The sequence below is a fragment of the Eschrichtius robustus genome, chromosome 11, assembly GCF_028021215.1.
Source record: "Eschrichtius robustus isolate mEscRob2 chromosome 11, mEscRob2.pri, whole genome shotgun sequence".
Taxonomy (NCBI): domain Eukaryota; kingdom Metazoa; phylum Chordata; class Mammalia; order Artiodactyla; family Eschrichtiidae; genus Eschrichtius; species Eschrichtius robustus.
The window spans coordinates 104,518,311-104,542,631 of NC_090834.1; the positions used below are offsets into that span (position 1 = coordinate 104,518,311).

General features: G+C 61.1%; 1 protein-coding gene across 4 annotated transcripts in view; it reads left to right on the top strand.

Moving 5' to 3' along the window:
* Positions 1–24,321, top strand: part of DAGLA (diacylglycerol lipase alpha) — a 62,212-nt gene that overhangs the window by 17,123 nt on the left and 20,768 nt on the right. Inside the window, exons 1-5 of one of the 4 annotated variants that reach the window (XM_068556361.1) lie at positions 9,717–9,799; positions 18,551–18,689; positions 19,085–19,296; positions 20,682–20,783; positions 21,631–21,769. In XM_068556361.1, the coding sequence (XP_068412462.1) occupies positions 18,595–18,689; positions 19,085–19,296; positions 20,682–20,783; positions 21,631–21,769 (548 nt within the window). In that variant the 5' untranslated portion in view covers positions 9,717–9,799; positions 18,551–18,594. Of the gene's footprint in view, positions 1–9,716; positions 9,800–17,390; positions 17,455–18,550; positions 18,690–19,084; positions 19,297–20,681; positions 20,784–21,630; positions 21,770–24,321 lie in introns of those variants that run through there. The other 3 variants (XM_068556362.1, XM_068556360.1, XM_068556363.1) reach the window with 3 other exon arrangements.

Genomic DNA, 24,321 nt, shown 5'->3' on the forward strand with positions numbered 1-24,321 from the left:
CTGGGCTGGCATCCGGGCCCCCGGTCTGCTTGAGAAGCAGGAGGTCAGACGGGGGCAGCTGGAGGGTCTGGGCAGGCGGGAGGGGGCCTGGCCCCTTTCAGGCTTGGCTGAGCCACCGGCTCCCATCTGCAGAGGGGCGGCACGCCCTCCGCGAGTTGGCTGGGAGACCTCAGAGCTGAGGAGTGCGTGTTCTCCAAACATCTTGTTCACAGCAGATGGCAGCCACAACTCCCTTTCTCCCTGCAGTTCCGGCTGCACTTCCGTTCCCTGTGCTCGCCCTCCTGTTAACTTTGCTTTCTGCTTTTGGAGATGGAGAGGCAGCCTGCAGCCCCCGAAGCCGCCTCTGACTGTGGTGAAGCTTGGTGCTCAGAGCGTGGACAGTGTCCAAGGGAGGGGAAACCTCGAGCCCCCATCTGCTCCGTCAGGGAAGCTGTCTTGCCCAGGTTCCCACACTCTGTCTTAAGTCTCTTTGGCCAAACAGGCCAGCAGCGTGATCTCAGAAGAACAAGGGCCTGGGCCTGGTTTGACTTTTCTTGGGCAGCTGCTAGGCACCAGGCACTGCCTGGGTGCCAAGGACACAGGCAGGAGGTGCAGCCCCGCCCTCTAGGAGCTCCCAGCCTGGTGGGGAACCAGGGTACCTGGGGCAGGAATGGAGGGGCGCTGATCAGGTCTGCCTCGGGGTTGGCAGGCTTCTGTGGGCTTCACCGAGGAGGTGGTGTTTAGGCTACCGGGCTGGCGGAGTGCTGGCGGGCTGAGGAGTTCCCAGGAGAACAGGATTAGAAAAGGCATCCTGTGCAGCGAGAACGGCCTGTGCAAAGGCACGGAGGCATGAAGAGCTCAGACCCTGCAGAGCGCTCGACTGTGGCGAGTAGTAGAGCAGATAAAGGCCAAGCTGCTTCATCAGCGTGCCCGTTCAACCCCAGGGTGGGGTCTGCGAGGAGGAGTAGACAGTGCCCCTCTGGCTGCTTGTGGGGCAGGGCCAGCCTGAAGCAGGAGCCCTGCATGGGGACCAGTGGGGCCCTAGGCAGCTGGAGGGAATTCTGGGATATGACTTATGGCTGCCCTGAGTTTGGGGCCAGCAGGAGCATCCCCTGCTGGTGGAGCAGCCCCTGCTGGTGAAGCAGCCCCTGCTGGTGGAGCAGCCCCTGCTGGTGGAGCAGCCCCTGCTGGTTGAGCCATAGGTTAGAAGTCTCCCCCAGGGGCTGAGGCCAGGAGGCCATGAATGAGCATGCCATCGGAGGGTGTGGTGCAGACTTCCACGGTGCTGCCCCTCGTTCTGGGACCTGTCCCAGCTTCACCCCACATCCATGTGGCACTGGACAGAGCCCCCATGAATTGAGACCCTAGTCTATGCCAAACTGCGCTAAGTGCTCCCACACGGGCCTCCTCCCATTTAACCTTCACGAGAGCGGTGCACGTGGGCATCACCCCAAGGTCCTGAGACTTGTTCAGAGTCACCCAGCCAGGACGTGGCCAAGCTCCAGGCCCAGGTCAGCCTGCCCCTCCCCTTGCACGCCTCCTGCAGGGTTTCGTACCCTGTCCCCTAGAGAAGTCTCGGTGTGCAGGGTTGGGTGGGGGTGACCCACAGTATTTGCTTTTCCCAGCCCTGCTTTTGCTGCGCCGCCAGCACCTGGCTGACTGTTTGCCCAAGGATTCGTCCTCCAGGAAGATGGGTGGGGCTGGACGGGGCTGGCAGGCAAGTGGTCCGCTGCTTCTGGGCTTCCAGCTTTTCTGCATAACTGAGAAGGGCTGCACTGCCCATAAGCGCCACACCCTGCAGTCCGAGATTCTGCCCCAGCAGTGCCTGGCCTCGCCCACGCAGAGCATGTGACTTTGCAGTGCTGGGCCTGGCATGCCTGGCGTGCCAGGGCAGCAGTGGCAGCGGCAGCTGGACAGTCAGCAAGGAGCAAGAGAGGTCCCCAGAGCCCTTGTGTCAGGGCACCAGTGTGGAGGCGAGGGGTGGCATCAATGGGACTTTTGTGTGGCCAGGGGCAGAGGAGCACATGGCCCAAGCCAGGAGCGTTCCACCAGACCCCTCTGCCCCTTCCTTTCCTGGGGTTGCTGCGCCTGTCCGCTGCGCCTGTCCACGGCCCCTGCCCTTCCTCCCATCGAGGAGAGCCTGCCTGGATTCAACCAATCCCTGGCCTGCCCTCACCCCCTTTCAGAAGAATCAGCCCCAGGAACTTCCCTGGCCCTGGGCCCTCCCCTCCGCCTGCCCTCCTGAGACTGGCTTTCACTGACCCCGAATGTGCTGGTGGCTCCCTGAGGCCAGGGGCCTGGTCCTCGGGGCCAAGGGAAACAGATCAGGTAAACAGAGGCTGGGAGGGCTTGGTGTCCCAGGGGAGAGGGAGCCCTTTCTTCCCCGGAGCTGGGACCCCAGGGAGACGCCTGCATTAGCTGGGCAGGGAGCCGGCACCTCCCTCCCCGCAGGCCTGCCTGTGGCTCCGGTCCTGGGAGGATGAGGAATCTTGCCTCACTGCGGGGTGCCCACCTTGCTTTGCACTGTGGCCTTTAGCAAGCCCACTGCTGTGGCCTGTGGTCACTCCACCACTTGGTAGCTGTCAGACAAGCGGTGAGGAATAGCAGGCTGTCACCAGGAGGCTGTACTGCGCCCACCATGGGCAAAGAGCCCCGTACACAGAGGGAGCCAGGAGAGCGTCCTCTCTCAGGCTTGGGGACAGCCTTCGCAGGTGAGCTCAGCTGCAAGAGGTTGTCCAGTCACCCATGCTGGCCCTTGGGGGGCCGGCTGTGTGCTGGGGCTGGGGAGGCAGCCTGGTCCCTCCACCACCACCTCTTATCTGGGGAGCAGGACTGACATGGAAGAGGGGAGTGCTAGTCTCCTTTTAGATCACAGTGGCCACCAGGCCCTGCTCAGCCCTCTCTCCTGCTGCTGGTCAGGGATGGGTGCCCGCTTGGGGATGGACACAAAGTCTGCAAGCTCGGGCGGCATTGCAAACAGCCCCATCCTCAGGCCTTTCATCCAGAAGGAGGCTCCTTAACGCACCTTGTGCTCAAGCAGCCCCTGCCAAGCACTTGACTGTCACCCCCAGGAACGGGAACGCGAGCGCTGTGAGGCTGGTACCCTCGCAGTCCCCGTTTGCAGGTCGTACTTTAACCACTCAGATCTTATCTCCCACCCCTTTTCCAGGAATCGGGGCTCCAAGAGTTTGCAACTTGCCCACAGTTAGTAGCGGCTGAGCCCAGTACCAAGCCTGGATTCTCTGACAGCGAGCCCCATGCGTCTCCCCCTCTGCCCCCGACTGAAACCAAAGTGCTAATAAATGAGCACATTGATACATAATTCATCCCACCTTGGATCCCTCTGGCCTTTTTTCTCTGAGGAACTCTGAGCCCTTCCCAGACGTGATCTCATGTGTCCTCCCAAGGCCCAGAAGAGTTGAGAGGAAGCCAGGCGCTGAGGGTGGTGGAAGGGCTGCAGAGAGCGGGCCACGGGGCCTAGAAGCCAGCCTGCCCGCCGTCCAGGTCCCCTTTAGCCCTCTGCCTCTGGTAGGGGAGATGCTGGGGCGGGGACGTGTCTCCCGGTGGGCCTGCGCTCTGCCTCTGGTCTCCCGATTGTGCAGGTGTGAGCCAGGAAGAGGAGGGACGCTGGGACGGCGGGGGTGGGGGAGGGTGGTGGTGGAGGGGGGATGTCGAAGCCCAGGGCTCTGTCTTAAAGGGAAGTAATCACATTGTGAGGCTTTTTATAGTGCTTTCCTTCTAAGAAGCCTCCGCTCTGTCTTGTTTGTTCTCCTCACATTCCTAGGAAGTTGGCAGAGAGCAGATGAGGGTCACGGGGAGGAGGCAGAATGAGAATCTGCAGGGCAGGCCCTTCACCAAGTCGTCTGCCGTCCCCCAGCAGCCCAGGAGGCAGCCACTGTTCCCGTCTCCGTTGTCTGGAGAGGAACGAGGCTTAGAGGCTCCAGGGTCACAGGCAAGTCACTGACGGCCTAGGTTTTGGCCTTGGTTCTGATTGATTTAAAACACTGTGCCTAGAGTGGTCCTTCCTGGCCCATCTCCCTCCCAGGGCAGCCATTCAGTGGCATCGGTATTTCAGCATCTTCCCTGGCATTGTGTCCCCCAGGCAGAGGCCGAAGGCCCTTGGCAGTTGAGCGTTCAGGGGAATCAAAAAGCGAGTCCTGGGGAAACGGGAGATCGCTGAGGCTCTAAGAGGGGAGTCATTCCCCAGGTGCTCCCTTTCCTCCTTGCTGACAGCAGGCCCCAGGGTCCTGGGGAGCCCCCCTGGCCACCCGGGCTGCAGGCACATGGGTCCCTCAGGGACCCTGTGGCTGGGAGGGGACTCGAGTGCCCGCTGCGTCCCGAGAGCACGGCCTGCGGTGCCCTCCCCGCTGATGTGCGCCCGCCCCCCAGCGGCAGGTGGGCACTACAAGCCGCCCTCCCGCGGACAAGAGGCTGGGGCGCCCGCTGGGAGGCGCAGGGGAGCCAGCTCATCAGTGCGGTGGAGCCCCTCAGCGGGGTGGGGCTGGGGTGGGTGGTTGCCCAGCAGACAGAGACACCCTCTCTCCGAGCGTATTTCCCCTCCTGTAGGGGGTTCGCATCAACTCTGAGATCTCCTCTGCCTGAGTTAAGGCCCCCTCCGCGTGGCCGTATCCGTGGTCAGAGACAGTGGCCGGAAGAGTAAGGAGTTGAACATTGAAGGAGAAATGCCTCCAACCTCTAGCTCACTGTGGGGAGCCCTCAGTTGTGGGAGCAGAGCCCAGGGACCACCCCTGAATGGGTGCCTGCTGGACCGACATCCTGGCCTGTGGCACACCCGAGGGCATGACTGGGCCAAGCTGAAACTCTGGGGAGTGCGTTCCTCCAGGATCGGGGGAAGCAGGGCGTGGTCCATCCTCCCCTGACGGCGGGAAGTGCTCCAGAGCGGGCCGGCCCCGGTGTCTCAGGGATCCCAGGGCTGGTACAGTGCCGGCCCCTCCGCCTGTCCGGTTGCACGGCAGTCAGGCTGGGGCATCCTCGGCAGCGCCCATCCCGTCTGTCACCACTGCCTGCTGAATCTCGGTCTGAGCCCTGCTCCTCTCCCCACCCCCGTCGTGCCCGCCTTGGCCCGGAGTTTCCCACTGCCCCCAGGATGAAGCCTGGCTCACAAGACCCGAGGAGCGTCTCCAGCTTGGCCCTCCCCTCTGCTCCCCCGTCTGGCCGGTCTGGTCTTTAATCCATCCTCCGGGCTCTGCACACGGGCCTCTTCCATGTGTTCCTCCGCTACCCTCTCTTTGTGGCTGCCTTACTCCGTCTTATCCTTCAGATCTCAGCTCCGGCTCCCAGTTCTTAAGACAGCTGCCCCTCACCTCCCTGCTCAGGCTCTGACACAACCCCTCTTCTGAGCACAGGTCGTAGAATTTTTCACTGTTGTGTGTGAAGATTAGCTTGAAACCTCTTTCCTTCTAGCCTGTCAGCTCCGGGAGGGCTGGCCCCAACTGGGCCTTTCCTTACTGCCGTGGCCCCTGGCACGTAGCGGGCACTCCGTGCGGCGGAGGGTGGAGGGTGACTGCATGCGTGAACTTAACTTTTACTAGGCTTCACCTGTGTTCACACCCCCAGGCCCCACCTGGGGAGCTGTTCCCAGCCTCTTCTCGCCTCACGTCCCGGCGCCGCACCAAGCCGGGGAGTCTGAAACCAAACTCTGGCCACATGTGAGGGCTGGGGTCCTCACCGCTGCCAGGCCCGGGGCCACCTCGTGTCCTGTGCTCCTGGGTCAGCCCAGGCTGGGGTTTGGGGCCCGGGTCCGCCTGGGGTCTCTTGAGGAGGGAAGGGCTCACTCAGATGCCTGCCACCGATTAGAAGAAGGACAGTCACAGTCGAGTGCATCCAGGGAGGCTTCTGGGGAGATGGCAAGTTTGGAAGCCAGGTGGGGTTGCCGAGGAACCGTGGACTGAGGAGGGGGCGGGGGGCCCGGGGTCAAGGGGCCTTGGAGCCTTCGGGCTTGAGGATGGAGGCTGCGGTGGGTGGTTACGGGCCTCACCTCCTGTCTCCTCTGTGGGTCGGCCAGGCCTTCGCTCTCTGGGGACCCAGTGTCCCTGGGACTTGCCACCAAGGTGGTAGAAAGGACAGTTGTGGGAGACTCGGGGTCGGGAAGCCGCAGCCGTCCCCTCAGTGTCAGGGTCTTCCCGGCCCTGGCGGGGGCCCCGCTCGAGGTGGGGGTGGGCTGTCGGGCAGCAGGGACGTTCTGGTCGGGCGGCTCCATCTGACGCTGGCAGGGAGGGGCACCCAGGAGGCCCCAGAGCCCACGATTCTAGGTCACCTCCTGCACCATCCAGAGGCAGGAGTGGTATTTATAGCAGCCAGCAGCCGCCGAGGGTGGGGCAGTCAGCAGGAGCCGTGACGCAGGCCGCCCCCCTCTGGTCCCCTAGCTCTCACCGACTCCCTCACCCCCCCTCCGCCCCACTCCAGAGCCTTCCTGGGCAAGCGGCGAAGGGCTGGGCCTGCCGAGGGAACAGGAATTGTCGCACTCCCCCCCGAGCCCCAGAGGAGACAAGGTGCCACTTTCTGCCTGGCAGGAGCCTCGGCCTCAGCTGGTCTGGCCAGGACCCTGTCTCCTGAACCCCAGGTGGGCATCCCTTTAGCACTCAGTGCCCGGCCCTGCTGGTCTCTCTCGATGGCGCCGTCGGCTCTTGTTGAAAGGTTCATCCCCTGGAGTCACCAGCAGCTTTGCCGACCTCCCCAGGGCCGGCAGGTGCAGTGAAAGGCCTGTCTCATCCCTACTGGTAGTGGGCAGTTAATGGGGCCACAGGCACCTGCCCCAGGTTGACTGGGAGAGGCCCCGCCAAATGCCCATTAGCTCCGTGCCGTGACCTTGTTAAGTGGTTGTGGAGTGCCACTCAGGGCTGGAAGGACAGGCAGCAGTCCAGCCCTCGGTCCCCAGGGCTGTGCCGGGCAAGCGGCCCCGGCTCCACCGCCTGCCACACCCAGGGAGGAGGCCGGGAAGCAGAGGCCACAGAAGTGACAGTGTGACGAGGCTGGGGCCCCAGGCCCTGAGGGTGAGTCCCCTGGGAAGGAAAGGGACACCCAGCTCCAGAGCCCGAGGTCGGGCGCTGCTCTCTCCGAGCCTTCACCTGCCCAGATACGGGGCAGGACCGAAGGGCGTGAGGAGGCAGAAGGCTGACCTTTATCAGGTGCCTGATGGGGTAGCCCCCACTGTGGAGGCCAGTGCTCCCCCCATTTCCAGTCTATGTGGCCCCGAGCCTCTGGGCCCATCCCCCAGGCCAGGAGAGAAGCAGGGGGAGGCCAAGGTTTCCTCCTTGGGCGCCTCCAGTGTAGCAGAGAAGGTGAGGCAGCAGCGCCCGGAGCCTGCAGGAAGGTGGGCTGCCACTTCACTGGTTAGCCACAGGCTGACCAGCCAGGGCTGGGGCTTAAGGCCAACTGGACAGGCCCTGAGCTTCGCCGGGGAGGAACCCCTGAAGTGAGCAGGTGTCTGGAGAGCAGGAAGCACCGGGCCGGGCCCGCTCCATTGATGAGCAGGAGATGGACATGGGAGCAGGAAACGGGCTTGCCCAGCGGCAGGGCCGGGGGGGCTGTTGGTGGAGAGCTTTATAGCTAATGGTTGGGAGTTTTAATCTTATTTAAAGGGCAGCTAGGAGCCCTAATGCGCTTTTGAGGAGGGGGTTGATTTAACTAAAACCGTAAACGTGTGTGCATGTAGCTAATGCTACCAAGCAGCCCCCCCTGGGCCGGACCCAGCTCTCAGCACTTCACAGCTTTGAACTCACTTTGCCCTCTTCCACGAGGGAGGCGCCGTCATCACCATCCCGTTGTACCGAGGAGGAGGAAGCAGTGGTTGATCCGTCTTGGGAAGTGACTCCGTGCTGTACTGTACTTGGAAGGTCGAGGCTCAGTGCACGTCTGAGGGGACAGAAGCACTAGGACAAAAGCCGGGTCCAGCCCTGTCCTCCATCCAGCGGCCTTCGGAGCCCGCACCGCTTCCTGGAGGCCTGTGGTCACGTGCTTGGGTCTGGCTCTGTCATGCCTGGGGAGGTGCGAGGGGATGAGGGGCCTGTAGGAGTCTCTGAGCACCTGGCTCAGTGTTTCCTTTGGCCCTTTGTGGCCAAAGGCCAGGCAGACACGTGTGATGGTCGAATTAGCTTGGGCTCCTGGGTGGAGCCGTCCTGCACCAAAATAGCAAGTAGAACTCTAGAAGTCAAGGCCAGAGTGGACCTGACAGGTCATCCTGTCCAGGGCCTCTCAAACGTTTTTCAGCACTGAGACTGTTTAGCTCAAACACAGTGTTACGAGGAGCCCCAATATGTAAAAGAGGTAAAAGCTGCTCTGACCATCATAGCCTGCAAACCCTAGCCTGCTGTGACCGTCTCCCCTCATCTGGGGGTGCCTCAGGGTTTCCGGAAACCCACTTGGGAGAGCACTGCCATCCGCTCACTGGGCACAGGAGAGGAGGGCCACAGAGGGGCAGGGCCCGGGCCGAGGCCTGAGGGCCGTTGGAAGCAGCACCTGCCGCCTCCAGCGATGCTCTGCGGGGGACAGGGGACGCTGGCCCTCCGGTCGCACACGGGAACTCTGCAGACCTCCTCCCCCCCGGGAAAGAGCTTGTGTTACGCAGTCACTCGATCCCTGCGTGCTTCTGCGATGCCCAGGGAATGGTTGAAGTGAAACTCAATAGCCTGAGTGCGGGCCTGTGCCCTAGATGGCCATGCCGCCCGGGCAGGTGGCCCCTCTGCGGATCCTCCGTGGCCCACGCAGCCTCCCGGAGTCTGGAGAGCGTTTCCCCCAGTGCAGGCAGAGGAGGCAGGCGCGATAGGACCGTGGTGGCACAGGGTATGCTGGGCGTGGGGGTGGGTTCCCAGAGGGGAGGTGTCAGGCTAGGTGTGCCCACTTAGCACCCTCATTAGCAGCCTCGCTCGGGGGCCCCTCATGAAGTGGAGGGTGCTAATTCCTCTCAGAGGTGTTGCCAGCACCTGGAACAGGGAGTCTCTTCTCGGAAGCTCTTGGGAAGCCGGCCAGAGCATTGCAGATGAACTGCCTTCTGGGGGCCCCCAGGCACTGGCTCGCAGGAGAGCAGAGGCCCTGGGGGAGGCGAGGGGCGAGAGGGCCTGGCGGGGACTGCCAGTAGGATGCAGAACCGGGCAGATGGGCATGAGCAGTGGGCTGCTGCCCCTCAGTGCATCCAGAGTCTGAGCTGGGAAGGGGCCTACAGTGGGGCACTGGGAAACTCAGAGACACAGACAGACAGGGGCATTCCGCAGGAGCACAGGTGTGGCCTTGGGCCGGAGCTCCCCAGTCCCAGCTAAGCCGTGGGATGGTGATTCCCATCTCAGTGGATTAAGGAGGCAGGGCCAGTGAAGCCTCAGCCTGGCAGGTGGGGCTCCTAGGAGAAGCTGCCATCCCTGCCTGAGAAGGTAGGTCAGGGCATTATGTAGGCTGGCACAGGTGAGGGCAGGCATGGGTCAGCCTGGTGCCAGGGGTCAGGAGCAGGGCCTTTCCGTGTGGGAGGCTTGACTTCCCTCACGGAGATCAGCAGCCCTGCCACAACTCGGGCAGTGAGGACGAGGTCTACGCACTCTCAGGAGAGATGACGGATAAATAATAATGATATCAACTAATACTTCCCAAGAGCTGAGTGCTTTATATGCATTATTTCACTTACTCCTTACGACTCCCTGTGAAGCGGGTACCTCCATTGTCCTCTTTTGCAGATGAGGAAACTGAGGCTCCGAGAAATGAAGGTCACAGGCAACTAGAAGTGACAGAACCAAGATTCAAACTCGGGGCTGTCCCACTCCAGGGCAGGAGGGAAGGCAGCGGCAGGCTCCTTCCATGAGCCATCACCCTCCAGGTGCACGCATTTGAGAGGGTGGGTTCCAGGGGAGGCGGGGTAAAGACGTCTTAGCACGGTGAGGGAACGTGAGAAGACCACAGGGGCAGCACAGAAAGGACTCCGCCTGGATAGAAACAAACCTGGGATGGGTGCCCGCATCCATCCACAGACAGACGGGAGTAACTGGCCAGGGGCTGGGAAACCCAGGCGCCGCGAGTGCCCATCAGGAGGCCAGCAGAGCCCGCCTCTCTGGGCCACTCCAGGGCACCTCTTCCCCGGGCACCAGAATGAGTGTGGGACAAAGGCCATTCCTAGTTTCAGGAAAATAAACAGTCTCCAAGGAAGAATTCAGAAATAAAACCTGGCCTGGCCAGAGGGGAACCTCTTCCACTATGGGAAACAGGTCCATTCCGGCCCAGGACTAAGTAAGCCCTGGTGTAACCGCACCCACCCCCACCCCCCAGGAGAGGACAGGGAGGGCAGCGGAGTAGCCATGGGAGGGTCCTGCTGCCTCCCGGGCCCTCCCTCCTCGTCCCTCCGCAGCCAGCCACTCTCCCAGAACAGCTAGTTGATTCCAGGGGAGCTGGCTGGTGTCAGTGACAGGGCCCGTGGCAGATGGCAAATTCTGCTTGTTGTAGATGAGTGGAAAATAATTAGCGTGAGGAGGAGAAGCTGGAGCCTCTGGGATAAAGGGAGCCCTGATGAGGGCTCGGGAGGGGCTGAGAGCACAGCCTGGAGCCTCGCGGCCTGGCCCTCACCAACTGAGTGACCTTGGGCAAGTTCCTTAACTTCTCTGGGCCTGTTTCCTCATCTGTAAAGTGGGTTACCAATAGCACTTACCTCATAGGGTTGCTCAAAGGATGAAATTAAAGTAGGTAATATCTGTGAGCTGCTTGCTACTACTGTACCTGGCATGTAGTAGATGCCACATAAGAATTTTTTTTAAATAACTGGTGATAGAATAATTGTTGGAGCTATTTCCAGGTCCAGCCCAGCATGACCATAGCCGTGGCCCCCAGTAGTTGGGGCTGCTCCTTTTCATCCTCTTCCCTGAACTCTGTGCCCAGCTCCCAGATTGCTCTTTCATGGGGAGGGGCTCTGGCCAGCAAACACATGGATGTGGAGAGAACGCAGCCGAGAGGGCTGGCTTCGCAGCCTGACTTGGCCTCCCACTCCCTGGGCTATTTAACCTTGGAGCCTCGGTTTCCCCATCTGTGACATGAGAACAGCCATACCCACCCATGGGCTCGTGGTGGGGAGGGCCGGGAAGGGGCTTGCGAGTCTGAGACTCTGCGGGGGGAGGGAAGCAGAGGCAGCAGCAGCCCCCTCCTGCCCCCACCGGTTTCAGGCCCACCGTTTCAGTCCCAGGGCCTGGGTGTGTGAGGACCCATCTCTTGCCGAAATCCGGCCTCAGCCCTGGGCTGGCTCGGCTCTGCCTTCTGCTTCGGCACAGCTGACGTGTGAAAAGCAACAGCTTTCCGGCCCCTAACTTGGGTTGCACGCACCCAGGCCCAGGCTGGCTGTGCACGCGGCCCCCGGCACACGCGCACTCCTTCTCTGTCGCCTCCCTCGCTGCCCTCCCCATCCCCGTGCCTCCCGGAGCCCAGCTTCCGTGTGGGACCCCACACCTGGGAGGGAGAGGGACTTGAAGGGCCGAAGGAACATGTGGGAATAAGGAATCGCACTGACGGGCAGAGAGTTTTCCTTTTAAGTAACTCAAGGAGGCTGCTTTGAAATCCCAGCCCTGCCTCGTCTTTGTCATGGGATCTTTGGGCAAGCCATTGCCCCTCTGTGACCTCGGTTTCTCCATCTATAAAGCTGGGGTGGTACCCCTACTGTCTGATGAGGCTGGAGTAAGAGGACACATAAAGTTTCTAGCTCTGGGCCCACCACCCCCGCACCTCCAGGCAGCCCTCAGTTTTCCTTATCTGGAGAGTGGGGCCAATGCCCACAGTCTCCCCGTGGTGGTGTGACCAGGAGTCTGGAGCCACAGGAAGACCCAGAGAGCTCTTTGTGGTCCCTGAGGCCCTGGCCCCTCACTCCATGGGGGACACGGGACGCCCGCTCCTGGGTTCAGAAACAGGCCTTTAGCTGAATCCTGCTCCTCAGAAGCAGCAGTTAAGACACGGGCTCTGGAACTAGGCTGTGTGACCTGGAGCAAGTCACTTCATCTCATCTGTCAAACGTGGTAATAGCAGTGCCTACCTCACAGAGTTACTATGAGGATTAAGTGAGTTATGTTTGCAAAGGGCTTAGACAAGGCCCAAGACATGGTAGGCAACTGACAAATGCTGGAGGGAGCAGAACAACTGGGTCCCCAACTTCAGGTGGGCTGAGCTCTCCTCCATCACCCTGGAACCGCCCTGCAGCCTCGTGAAATGATTCTAGTTAATACGTGCGGATCCCCTCTCTCGGCAGGTGCTCCCTCATTTAAGCCTCACAAGCCAGCGGAGAGATTAACTAGGTCTCTTAACTAGCCACACAGCTGAGAAGTGGAGGTGCTGGGATTTGACCATCCCTGGAGCCCGTGCTCTGGACACGGCTAAAGAGGGCGGGAGCCGTCTGCCAGCCCACGTAGGCCAGAGGGCGGCCCCTGGTGAGCCCGCCCCAGCTGGGACAGAACCTCTGGGGGCCGCCACTCGCCCTGCAGGCTGCCCGGGGTCCAGTCTCCCTGCAGTCAGTCCCCCAAGTCAGATGCACCCCTCAAGACTAGTCAAGCTCCAGCGCCCAGCACAGACAGACCCAGAGGGTCTAGCAGGCAGCAGGTACCTGCCCCTTTCACTGTTTTTGGAGTGTCTTCTCATTTCAAAGCCCTGTCACGTGGGGCATCCCATTCATTATGGGAATGGGAGTCCTGGGCCCTCCCCTCAGGGCCCCAAGGATTGCAACACCTTACAGAGCTAAAAGAGTCCTTACCCAATTTCCATTTTTAACTTTGGCCACCAGGAAGCATGGAGTCTAATGATAGTTTTACATGTAGCTCCTGTGAGGGCCTTTACGTCTTAACACATGTACAACAATTTCCCCGACCTTCTATTTTAATCTACTTACTTTTTGTTCTGAAGTTTGTTTCTACATTTATAGTCCACCTTTTCATTGTTTGTGGTTCCTATACAGGCACATGCAGCCTTAGCTGTGGATGCAAATAAATATTAACAAATACAAAAATACAAGCCTCCCCTTAGTCCAGGCTCCTCATTCTTCAGAAGAGGTAACTGAGGTCTGGAATGGTGGTGACTTTCTGGCCTGGGGATGCTGCCCTTGGTCTGAGACTGGCAGCTCTGGCCCAGTCACCAGGCCTCAGCAGGTAGGGCTAAACGGGGTCTAGGGAAGGTGGGCTTGAGGCTGAGGTGTCCTCTTCTTCACCGGCTGAGCTGCAGAGTGATAGAGACCCCACCCGCCGAGAGGTGGAGAGCTAGCCACTGATGACTCTGCATGAAACCGTACAAATGATGGATGCCTTCTTTCGGGTTGATCTCCAGCGAGGGAGCTCGTGTGGATTTTGCCGGCTTCCAAGAGAGTTACGTATCAAGAGTGCAAAAGAGAGGATCTCAGCCCAGGCTCCCTGGGGTGACACTCTGCTAATGGGGGTGCCTCTCCGGGAGTTCGAGAAGGGCGTGCTGTGAGGAAGGGGAAGGGATGGGCCAGCTTGGCGACTCTGACTGTGTATTCAGCACCAGGTGGGGTGGAGGTAATGGGAAAGCTGGGAGCCTCTGGGGCCTTTCTGAGCCTTGGTTTACTCACCCATAAAAGGGGGCCCCAGGACTGTTTCCAAGGCCCCTTCTAACCCTGACGTTCCTGCCGTAGGTGTGGGCTTTGGATGGCAGAAGGAAGGACCTGTGTCTCTTGCCTGCTCAGCCTCCTGCTCCTCCGAAGGTGGGGGGCAGAGTCTCTAAGCCTCAGCCTCCTCGTTCTTCAATAGAAATATTTAGCGGAAGAGCCAGATTCACTGAGCACCTAGTCTGTGACAGGTGCTGGCTTAAGTGTATGACTCATTTAACCCTTGTGACAATTCTGAGGTAGCTACTGTTCTTAGCCCCACTTTAGACATAAGGAACCATGGCACAGAGAGGTTGAGTAACTTGTCCAAGGTCACACAGCCAGTAAGTGCAGAGCCAGGACTCAGCCACAGCCTGTTTTTAGAGCATGTGGAGTGAGAGCGAGGCTGTCACCCTGCGTCACTGCTGTGAGGATAGCAGGTGATTAGTCCAGGACATGGGAGGTGCTTAGTTGATGTCAGATGTATCCCGGTGGCCTGGACCTGGCTGTCATCCCTTCCTTCAGGCTCAACTTCTAGCCCATTTTTGGCCCAGATGCCTGAAGCCGCCTCTGCCAGGTGGGAAATCTCATGGGCTGACATAGAGGCTGCTGGTGACACTGGACGGGCCTCCTACAGCATATCATCCTGTCCTCTGTGGTTCACACTGACCCTGGTGTCCTGGCTCCCCTGCAGGCAAGCGAGGTGACCTCCCATGTCCCACCAGCCCCGAGCTGGAACTCTCTGTCCCGGAGGCAGCCCGTGCCCTCCTCCCTTCCCTGGGAGCTCTCAGCACCCCACCAGCTGGGACCCACTGCCAAGGGGCACTTCTCCCTGAAACCTGCTCCCTGGACCAAGCCCAAGGGGGCCTTAGGATCAGGGGATGAGCGCCCAGCCCAGGGCGCTTTAAATAGCAGCCCCCCTGCTCAAGGCCCGTGGCGGGAGCAGGTTACCCTGTCAGGGCTCATATGTGCTCAGTCCGGCCCTTACTGATCAGCTGGAGCCAACCATGGGCATCAGCAGCACCTGCCCAAACCCTGGCACCTGTCGCAGATCACCCTGCCACGAAGTCCCCAGAAGCCCCTCAGGAGCCCTGTTGATATGATGCCCCCCACCCACCCACCATGTATGGAGCCCTGGGCTCCGCCAGGACCTATGCAGACCTCCGTGACCTCGTCCCAGCCAGCTCTCGCTGCAGCCTTCCGTGGGGGTGATGTTGTCCCCGTTTTTCAGCTGAAGAAACCAAAGCTCTAGCACAGTTAAGACAGCCAGAGGAGAGGATGGTCAGGGAGAGCGCTGGGGAGGGACATTTCCCCAAAACTGAAGGATTTGAGCGAAGACGGGAAGGAGCCATGCCTCCAGCGCTTATGGCAGCTGCTTCAGGGGGATGGAGCAGTGGTTTGGAGGGGCCAGGGCTGCCCAGGGGGAGAGGGGGTGTGAAGGAGAGCAATGCTGCAAGGCCCCCGCCCCCCGGGACTCTCGGTTGAGCTGGGACAGGGATGGGCAGCAAGGAATCAGCAAGTTTAAGACAGTGCCCAGGGCTCCATTGGGATGTCTATGCCTGGGATCCTTAGGGCTTGGGGAGTATCTTCCTGCTCCAGGACTCAGAGAGGGCAAGACACCTGCCCAAGGTTGCACAGCCTGCCTGCCAGTTACTGAGGCCCTTAGCTGCTGCCTGAGAGGCTTGGACTTTATCCTGCAGACCACTGGAGCCATGGAAGGTTTTTAAAGTAGGGGTCAGCATGTGCATTTTAGAAAACAGTTTTGCATTTTTAGAGAGAGGAACTCCGAGAATGGTTAATACTTAACTCGGGGGCCTGAATCTCCATCAAGGAAATTGGGCTTTGTGGGTGGAGGAAGGGGGCCTCGGAGTGCCACTCAAGTCATTCCATCCACGTGTGGGGGGTGTCCTGGTGCCCCCCTCACACCTGGCCTCTGTTGGGGGGGTGCCCAGCCAGGGGCATGGGAGGCGCCCAGCAGTGCCCCTGTTCTCCCCCGCCCGCCGGAGGGGGCGCCACACCTCCCCTGGAAGTGCCCCTGGTCCGGGTAAGGAAGGGAGGCTGTGCGCTGCCCCCACTGAGGTTACTGAAGGGCACGGACCCTGTGCCCTAGGGGAGGAGAGCCAGAGGTAGTGCTTTGTGGCAGCCCGGGACCAGGAAGTAGCCTCTGCCCTCCCCCATCCTGAGACATTTCCTCCGGATGAAATCACATCCCCAGCAGGGGAACAGGCCCCCATTGTGAAGGGCTGGGGTCTCGAGAGAAAGGGCGTCTTTCAGGCCCTTAAAAATAGCAGCCCTGAGATGTATGATTCTGCATGGAGTAGAGTGGCCCACCCTCCCCCCCAGCAGCAGCACAGGCCCTGTCGCCCCCCCAGCCCACACCATGACCTGGTGGTGACCAGCTGGAGAATCCACTAGTCCAGGCCGGGGAGGGGCGGCTGGTCCACCGGGTTCACACACCCTCCCTCTGCTTCGCCCGCCTGAGCTAAGGCCGTCGCTGGCTTTGTCCAGCACTGCTGGGCCCTCTCGTATGGTCCGCACTGGACCCTTAGCAGGTGGGGATAATCGACACTTTACAGATGAGGAAACTGAGACACAACTAGTAAGTCATACCTTTAGTGGGTGATGGAGCCCGGGTTGGAAGCCAGGCAGCGCTGGGCCTAGGATTCTGCAGTGGTGGGCTGGGCCTGGGTGCAGGCTGGAGGGCACGGGGTGTGGTCCCCAGGCCTGTAATGGGGCACCCGGTGGGGTCAGCCCGCAGCAGCCCTGCCACGTGACTTCGGTGGGACTGGCACTGACCACAGCTGTCAGCTGGGCACTCCCTGAGCTGGGGGACAGAGGCTGCCACCGGCCGTATCACTCCAGGGTCTTGACAGATCTTCGGCCACTTCTGCAGGGGTGCCAGGCTCGCCCCACCTCTCCTGCCTGAGAGCAGGGAGGGCGGGGCCGCGTGCATGCGAGGTTGTTAAGTGAATGATACCTGTGAGTTGAGGGAGTTTTAGCCATTCTAGACTCCAAGAGGTGAAGGGCGGGGGTGAGAGCAGGCGATTGGGAAGGGTTCACCCTTGCATCCCTGAGAATGAGATGTTCTAGGCTCCTGGCAGGGCAGCCCTCACCCGCCAGCCCCTCTGGGACAGCCCTCCCCTTCCTCTGCCGGGGTCTGGCCTGATTAGAGCAGCGCTGCAGCACCTGCTGGGACCTCTCAGTCATTTCATTTGTGTGAGGGGCCCCTGAGCCCAACCCCACGCTCCAGCTCACCCTCTGTGGGCCACCTGGAACCAGGGAAGGGCTGTAGAGAGCTGGCGGCTGAAATACCAGCTGTTGGCAGCTCTGTCCTTCCCAGCCCTGCTGCCACCCATGGAGTCCCAGCCCCTCCCATCCCGTCCGTCCTTTCAAACCGGAGCCGGTGCGGTCAGCCACTTGTCACAGACACAGGACTGGAGCCCCGGCCTCCTGCAGTCCCAGACCCCCACCCCCGGACACCCCGCCACGCAGCTCCGTGCTCTCCATCCTTCTCCCGCTTCCCAGAATCCGTGCTCCGACTCCTCCTAGGAGAGAGTGGGATGATGTCACTTCCTGAGGGTGGGGGGAGGAGTAGGCACGACCCCAGCAGGCTAGCCCGCCAGCCTGCCCGCCAGGCCACCACCTCTCTGGGAGCAGCCTGGCAGCGGGTGGATGAAGTGGCTGCACCAGGGAGAGGGCGACCGAGACGGGCTGGGCTGGACGTGCTGGCCGGCCACCTGGCTCCACACCCCATCGCCCACCCTGAGGGCCGCGCCCACCCTGAGGGCCGCGCCCACCGGCCGGGGAGACTTGGCCACTTCCTGAGTGATGCCGGTCTGCGCAGACACTCTTTTTCCCTGGAGCCGTCACCGGGGAGAGGAGGACTTGCCGCCCACCTCTGGACCAGGTGCCATGTAAGCCTCTGCCAGCCTGGGGGCAGCTGCCCACCAGCACCCAGCCTCCCGCAGCAGGGGTCCCTCCGCACAGTTGAGCGCAGGGCTGCCCCGGAGCCCCTCACCCGTGTCTCCCGGGCCCCCCCTGTGGGGAGCCAACCAGCCGGCGCCCCTGCCCTGGTTCCTGGGACTCTAGGGAGGGGGGGCCCGGATTCCTGGGCCCTCCTCCCTGAGCTTGCCTGTGGCTAACTTGAATTCAGCTACTTCAGAGAGTTGGGATCTGGGCGGTAAAGGCTGCATGGCCCAGGGTGGGTGTGGGAGCAGTGGTCGCCAGGAGGATGGGATACCAGCTGGGCTTGCCCACTGCCCTTCTGGCAGAGAGGCTGGGCACCCCAGCTACGCTCCTGACCCCCCATCTCAACCACGTCCTTCCCTGCCAAGAGGCATAGCTGTGGTTGGGAATTCTTTCTGACAGGTGCAAAATCAAGTCATGGAGTGTGCTCCCAGCATTCCAGCAAAGCACAAAACGGAAGACATCATTCAACAAATATTTACTGAGCACCTACTATGTGCTGGGCGCTCCCATCCTCCATGTGTGCCAGCCCCACGCATGCCCTCACTCCCACCTTCCCCAAGGCCTTCAGCCTTCCACCTGCCCGGCTCGGCTCATGCCGGGGGACAGGCTCAGGCTTGGCCTCGGAAGCCCTCACCCAACCCCAAGGACAGCATGAACTGGGCAGCAGGCGGTGGGTGAGGGGGTTCCCTGATCCCACGGAAAGGGAGGCAGGGGTGAGCCCAGGTCTTTAAAGGAGCTGAGCAGTTCCTGTTGGGGTAACCCCAGGCAGAGCTGATCCCAAGGGGTCTGTGCCAGTGTTGGGGGGAGGAGAGTCCTCAGGGGTAAGGCTGAAGCCAGTGTCTGGCTGCTACAGTTTTAGATGTCGGCTCGAGGGGGTGGATACGGTGGGAGGTGGATCCTGCCCAGGGATGGGCCTGAAAGGCCTGGGGCTGCAGGGCCTGGGAGAGATGCCTGTGCGGCTGGGCACGCCTGACCAGGAGCGCCGTGGCCCTGGGTGCCGCAGCAGCCCGGGCAGCCTCAGGGTCCTCTGCTCTGTTTCAGGAGGTGAGCGCCAGGCCCGCTGAGCCTCTGCAGAGCTGCCAGCCATGCCCGGGATCGTGGTGTTCCGGCGGCGCTGGTCTGTGGGCAGCGATGACCTCGTCCTGCCAGCCATCTTCCTCTTCCTCCTGCACACCACCTGGTAAGTCTCGGGGCCACGCCACAGGCCTGGAAGGAGGCCTTCTGGCCATCTGTCCCAACCCTGTTGCGTTCCCAGCTCCCCGGAGTTGGTGCTGAAACGGCTACGCCTTTAGGGCGATACCCCCGTGGAGCCCAGAGACCCCGCCTGGCCACCGCCGGACCTGACCCCAGCACTGGGCAGAGCTGCTGTGCTGTCTGCCCACGGCTGGTGGCTGGGCTCCCTGCTCCCGCTCCCCTGTCCCCGGATGCCCGTGTCCTCAGAGGGACTTGCTGCCAGGTAGACAGTGGTCCTGCTCCCAGAGCAGTGAAGCCCTCCACCCCGAGTCCAGGCCGCCCGCCAGAGGCCATGGGAGGTGCGTGGGCCGCCTGGCCCCTCTCATGTGCACGTTCCCCCAGGTTTGTGATCCTGTCCGTGGTGCTCTTCGGCCTGGTCTACAACCCGCACGAGGCCTGCTCCCTGAACCTGGTGGACCACGGCCGCGGTTACCTGGGCATTTTGCTGAGCTGCATGATCGCTGAGATGGCCATCATCTGGCTGAGCATGCGCGGCGGCATCCTCTACACGGAGCCCCGCGAATCCATGCAGTACGTGCTCTACGTGCGCCTGGGTAAGGGCCCCCTGCCGTGGGTGAGGGGGCCGCTCCGGCCCACCCCCACCCCCACCCTCCTCCTGGGCCCAGCGTTCTTTCAGCCACACACGATGGGCTGGGCCCTGTGCCAGCACCGGGGCCAGCAGCGAACGGGCAGACTTACTGGGCCCGCATCTGGACCAGGGGTGGGCAGACTGCGGCCTGAGGGCCAAGCGCAGCCCCGCCGTCTGTTTTTTAAATAAAGTTTTATTGGAACCCAGCCACACTCATTCATTTAGTACTTATTGCCTCTGGCTGCTTTTGCGTGACCGCAGCAGAGCCGAGTAGTTGTGACGGACGTTATGACCCACAACATCTAAAAATATTATTTACTCTCTGGCCCTTTACAGAAAAAGGTTGCCGACCGCTGCTCCATCTAGGCTGTGCATATCTCTTCAGCTGCTTTGTGATCCTTCCCCAGACAGCCCCCCACCCTCCCAGGGAAGCCCCTCAGGGGCCTGGACCAACTCCCGGAGGACCCGCCCCTCTCCTCTTCCTGGGCTCGGGTTCCAGCCGCCACTCCCAGTCACTCCTGGTGGACATTCTTTTGCTCCTGTGGCCTGTGCTAAGTCCTCTTCCCGTGTTAACTCAGGGAGGAGCCATTGCTGGTCTCATTTTGCAGATGAGGAATCTGGGGCCCAGGGAGGTTACTTTGCTCTCTTAAGGTCACATGGCTAGTAAGCATATGAGTGTCAGAGCTGAGATTTGAACCCAAGTTGTCTGGCTCTAAAGCCTGGGCTCTCGGCTGCCACACCGGGATGCCTGTAGAGCTGGGGCTTCCAATGCTGCCCCCTGGGGGGGCCGTCAATTCTCCCACCTGCCTCCCTAACCCCATCTCAGCCCTGGGCCCACTGCTCTGGTCTGGGCAGGGCACCTTGGGCAGCTGGCTGCTGGGGCCCCTTCCCCCTCCTGCCTCAAGTGCCAGAGGCCTCCTCCTGGGAATAGCAGTTTCCATGAAATGAACACCCCGTCACCCAGTTCTCACAGCCCTGTACCATGGACCTTGTCACCCCCATTTTACAGACGAGGAAACGGAGGCTCAGAGAGATTAGGTAACTGGCCTAAGATATGTCTGATCCCAGAGTTCATGAGTATAGTTCTAATTCCTGAACGAACAGAGAAACGCCTCTTCGTTATGCACCTTTGCAGTCACCTTCTCAGGGAGGCGTCGGGGCCTGAGGGCACATGAGTAGAACCGGTGGTGGGACAGCCACACTCCCTGGGCCCTCTGCGCCACGAGGCCTGTGTGGCAGGGGCGGCGGGCAGTCTGCTGCCGAGCTGGCCGGGCATCCTGTGGCAGGAGGAGCCGGGCCCAGGTTCCAGGGCCTCTCCGTCCTTCAGCTGGGGCCCTGCTCTCCTTGCAGCCATCCTGGTGATTGAGTTCATCTACGCCATCGTGGGCATCGTCTGGCTCACTCAGTACTACACCTCCTGCAATGACCTCACTGCCAAAAACGTAACGCTCGGTATGTTGGTCGGCCCGGGGGTGGAGGGGCCGGGGCCAGCCCTAACCCTAACCCTAACCCTGGCATGGAGGGCACAGGGCCAGGTTAGACAGGGCAGCCCCGGGATGGAGGGGACGGGGCCAGCCCTAACCCTAACCCTAACCCTAACCCTGGCGTGGAGGGCACAGGGCCAGGTTAGACAGGGCAGCCCCGGGATGGAGGGGACGGGGTCAGCCCTAACCCTAACCCTAACCCTAACCTGGCGTGGAGGGCACAGGGCCAGGTTAGACAGGGCAGCCCCGGGATGGAGGGGCCGGGGCCAGCCCTAACCCTAACCCTGGCGTGGAGGGCACAGGGCCAGGTTAGACAGGGCAGCCCCGGGGAGGAGGGGACGGGGTCAGCCCTAACCCTAACCCTAACCCTAACCCTAACCCTGGCATGGAGAGCACAGGGCCAGGTTAGACAGGACAGCCCTGGGGATGGAGGGGACAGGTCAGGTTAGAGAAAAGGAAGCTCAGGCATCGTGGGAGGGAAACAGTTTCCATGAGGACGCCGGGCAGGTTGCCTTCATCCCGCAGTCTGCCATACCCCCTTGGGGAACCCTGGGTTTCGGGGGCAGCAGCAGGCACAGCGCTGCCCGGGGCTCCGGAAACCCACACAGCCGTCTGCTCGTGCCAAGGATGGGCCTTGGGGTCACGGCTCAGCCAGGGGACGGCTGTGTGGCCAGAGGCTAGGGCCAGGGCCTTTGGAGCCTTGCTCTTGGGCCCCAGAAGCAGCTGGGGGTAGGGAGGCTCCAGTGCCCCTTCTTCAGAGCCAGAGAGGCGTCCCCAGCACCATGACCCTTGGCTTCCCACGGCCGCCTCCACAGGGATGGTTGTCTGCAACTGGGTGGTCATCCTGAGCGTCTGTATCACCGTCCTCTGCGTCTTCGACCCCACGGGCCGCACCTTCGTCAAGCTGAGGGCCACCAAGAGGAGGCAGCGCAACCTGCGGACCTACAACCTGCGGTCAGTGGGCCGGGCGGGCGGGCGTCCCCCACGGGGTTTGCTGACCGTGGGCAGAGCCCGGCCCCGCGCCTCCCTCCCGGCGTCTCAACCTGTGTGAGCCCCGGGCGCCGGCCAAAGGCTTACCTCAGGTTCCTGGTCTGTAAAGTGGGAACCGCAGTAATTCCTGCCTCGTGCTCTGCTGTGAGGTTTAACAGAGTGATTAACACCGTGCTCACGGGAGGTTCGTGCTCGGTAAATGGTAGCCACTGTCATCACCTTCAGCGCCACCAACACGAGAGTAATGGTGGGAAGCGCTCGGACGGCGAGCCAGGAATTGCATGTATTAACTTACAGTCACTCCCTGAGGTAGCTGTTAGTGCCATCTCCGTAATATAGAGGAAGAAACAGAGGCACAGGGAGCTTATGTGACACAGCTGGTAAATGGTGGGGCTGGGGTCAAGCCGAGGCAGTCTGGCTTTAGAGCCCTTGCTCTTAAGCACTAGGCGAGGCTGCCTCTAGGATTAAGGGGGCTGGAGGAGGTTAACCAAGGAAGGCTTCCTGGAGGGGAGATGTTTTGCACAGTGTTTTGGAGAAGGGGGGAGGCCGTGCCATGGCAGAGCAAATGCGGGAGGACGTGCAGGCACATTCACAGGGTTCGTGTTTATTGAAAGAGAAAGAGAAGGGGGTGCTTCCAGGGTGGGTCACAGTGACTCCTGTATATTGAGCTTCTGTTCTGCATTAGGCCCTGCACTGAGGCCCTTCCGCCATCAGTCTGTTTAATCCTTTTGCCAACCCTGGTGCGGTTGTGAGACCCATTCTACAGATGAAGGGTCCAAGTCCCAGAGAGGGCAGGTCACTTGCCCCAGGTCAGGCTGGTGGGGAGTGGAACTGGCACTCCATCCCCAGCCCAGGGCAGCAGGGTCAGGAGCCCTCAGCCAGGGGAGTGTGCTGCCCAGGCCCCCACCCCACCCTCGCACGCCTCTGTGTCCCAGCTCCCCTGGGCCCTCCACGTCAGCTCGGCACTGCAGCCAGAGCCACACCCGTGCCTGGGCTGGCCCCCTCCCAGCCCCAGATGCCAGGTTTTGGAGCCAAGGCCCCAGAGCCCGTTGTTCCTCCGGGCACAGCTGGCCACTGCCACCAGTACCATTCTGCTCATTCCAAGCACATGCCCCCACTTGGCCTGGTTTCTGGGCTCCTGGGGCCCTGGGGAAAAAACTCTCCCCTCCCCAACTCTGGGTTATTGCCTTTGGGGCCCAGGGCAGCCAGCGCCTTTGCAGTTGGGGGTTGTCGGTGGCTGTCATCTGAATTAGGAAGTTTTCCAGCGGTGCCAGGCCCTGAGCGGGTAGCGAGAGTCCTCAAGCTCACAGGTCCCCACCTGTTGTGGTTTGTCCAGCTCTTGAGCGGGCTTGGGAGGGCAGCCCAGGCCACAGCTGGGCTGCTGTGACCACCTCTCAGGCTCTTCCCCGCTCGCCCTCCCTCTGCTCTGAAACCAACAGACGGTTTTTCTAACAGGGACGTTTTCAAGCCTGCTGACCCTTCATCCGCTTCCAGGTTTGGGGCTGTGCACAAGCCCTACTGCGTCACACCAACGGGGTATTTTAGTTTCTGGGAGTTAGGGAGCTGTTTAAGTCCTTTGCTCTTTCTCCTTCCAGTGAAATCTGGTGGGGTTTGGGGTGGGTTCTTCCCACCACTATTTCCTAGGAGCCTGACCTTGGATCTTTGCGGAAGGAGTGTCTGCCCTCCCTTCGCTTTAGTGAGCCCCAGGGCGGGGGCGTGCTGGGTCCATGAACTTTCTGTCCAGACTTTTTTAAAAAATTTATTTATTTTATTTATTTATTTTTGGCTGCGCTGGGTCTTCGTTGCTGCGTGCGGGCTTTCTCTAGTTGTGGCGAGTGGGGGCTACTCTTCGTTGCGGTGCACAGGCTTCTCATTGCGGTGGCTTCTCTTGTTGTGGAGCACGGGCTCTAGGTGCGCAGGCTTCAGTAGTTGTGGTACGCGGGCTCAGTAGTTGTGGTTCACGGGTCCTGGAGCGCAGGCTCAGTAGTTGTGACGCACGGGCTTAGTTGCCCCACGGCATGTGGGATCTTCCCGGACCAGGGTTTGAACCTGTGTCCCATGCATTGGCAGGCGGATTCTTAACCACTGTGCCACCAGAGAAGCCCACTTTCTGTGCAGATTGAGTGTGTCTCTCCCTGTCTTGGTCTATGTAGCCTAACTGATGCTTTAGGCCAAATGTGTCATTGGCTCCATCTGCCCCCTGGTGGGCATAAAGGGTACTGCAGTAGAGTATACAGCACTTAACATCTGCCAGAGGGAAGGGAGGAAGTTCTCTTCGAATGTTTAAAAGCCAATTTGGTTAAAGGGTTAAAGAACGTGATGCTCTGGGAACTCAGCTTGGCCAGCATGCTGTCCCTTCATCAAGTCCCCTGTAGGGGGGACGTTGGCTTAGGATGTGAGGCTGCCCAAGTCCCTTAGGGCTGGCAGGTCCCAGAAATAGCAAATCCCTTGCACTGTTTCCTAACCCCCTCCTGTAGCCCTGGAAGGCTCTGTGGCTTTCCCTGTCCTTGTGGCCC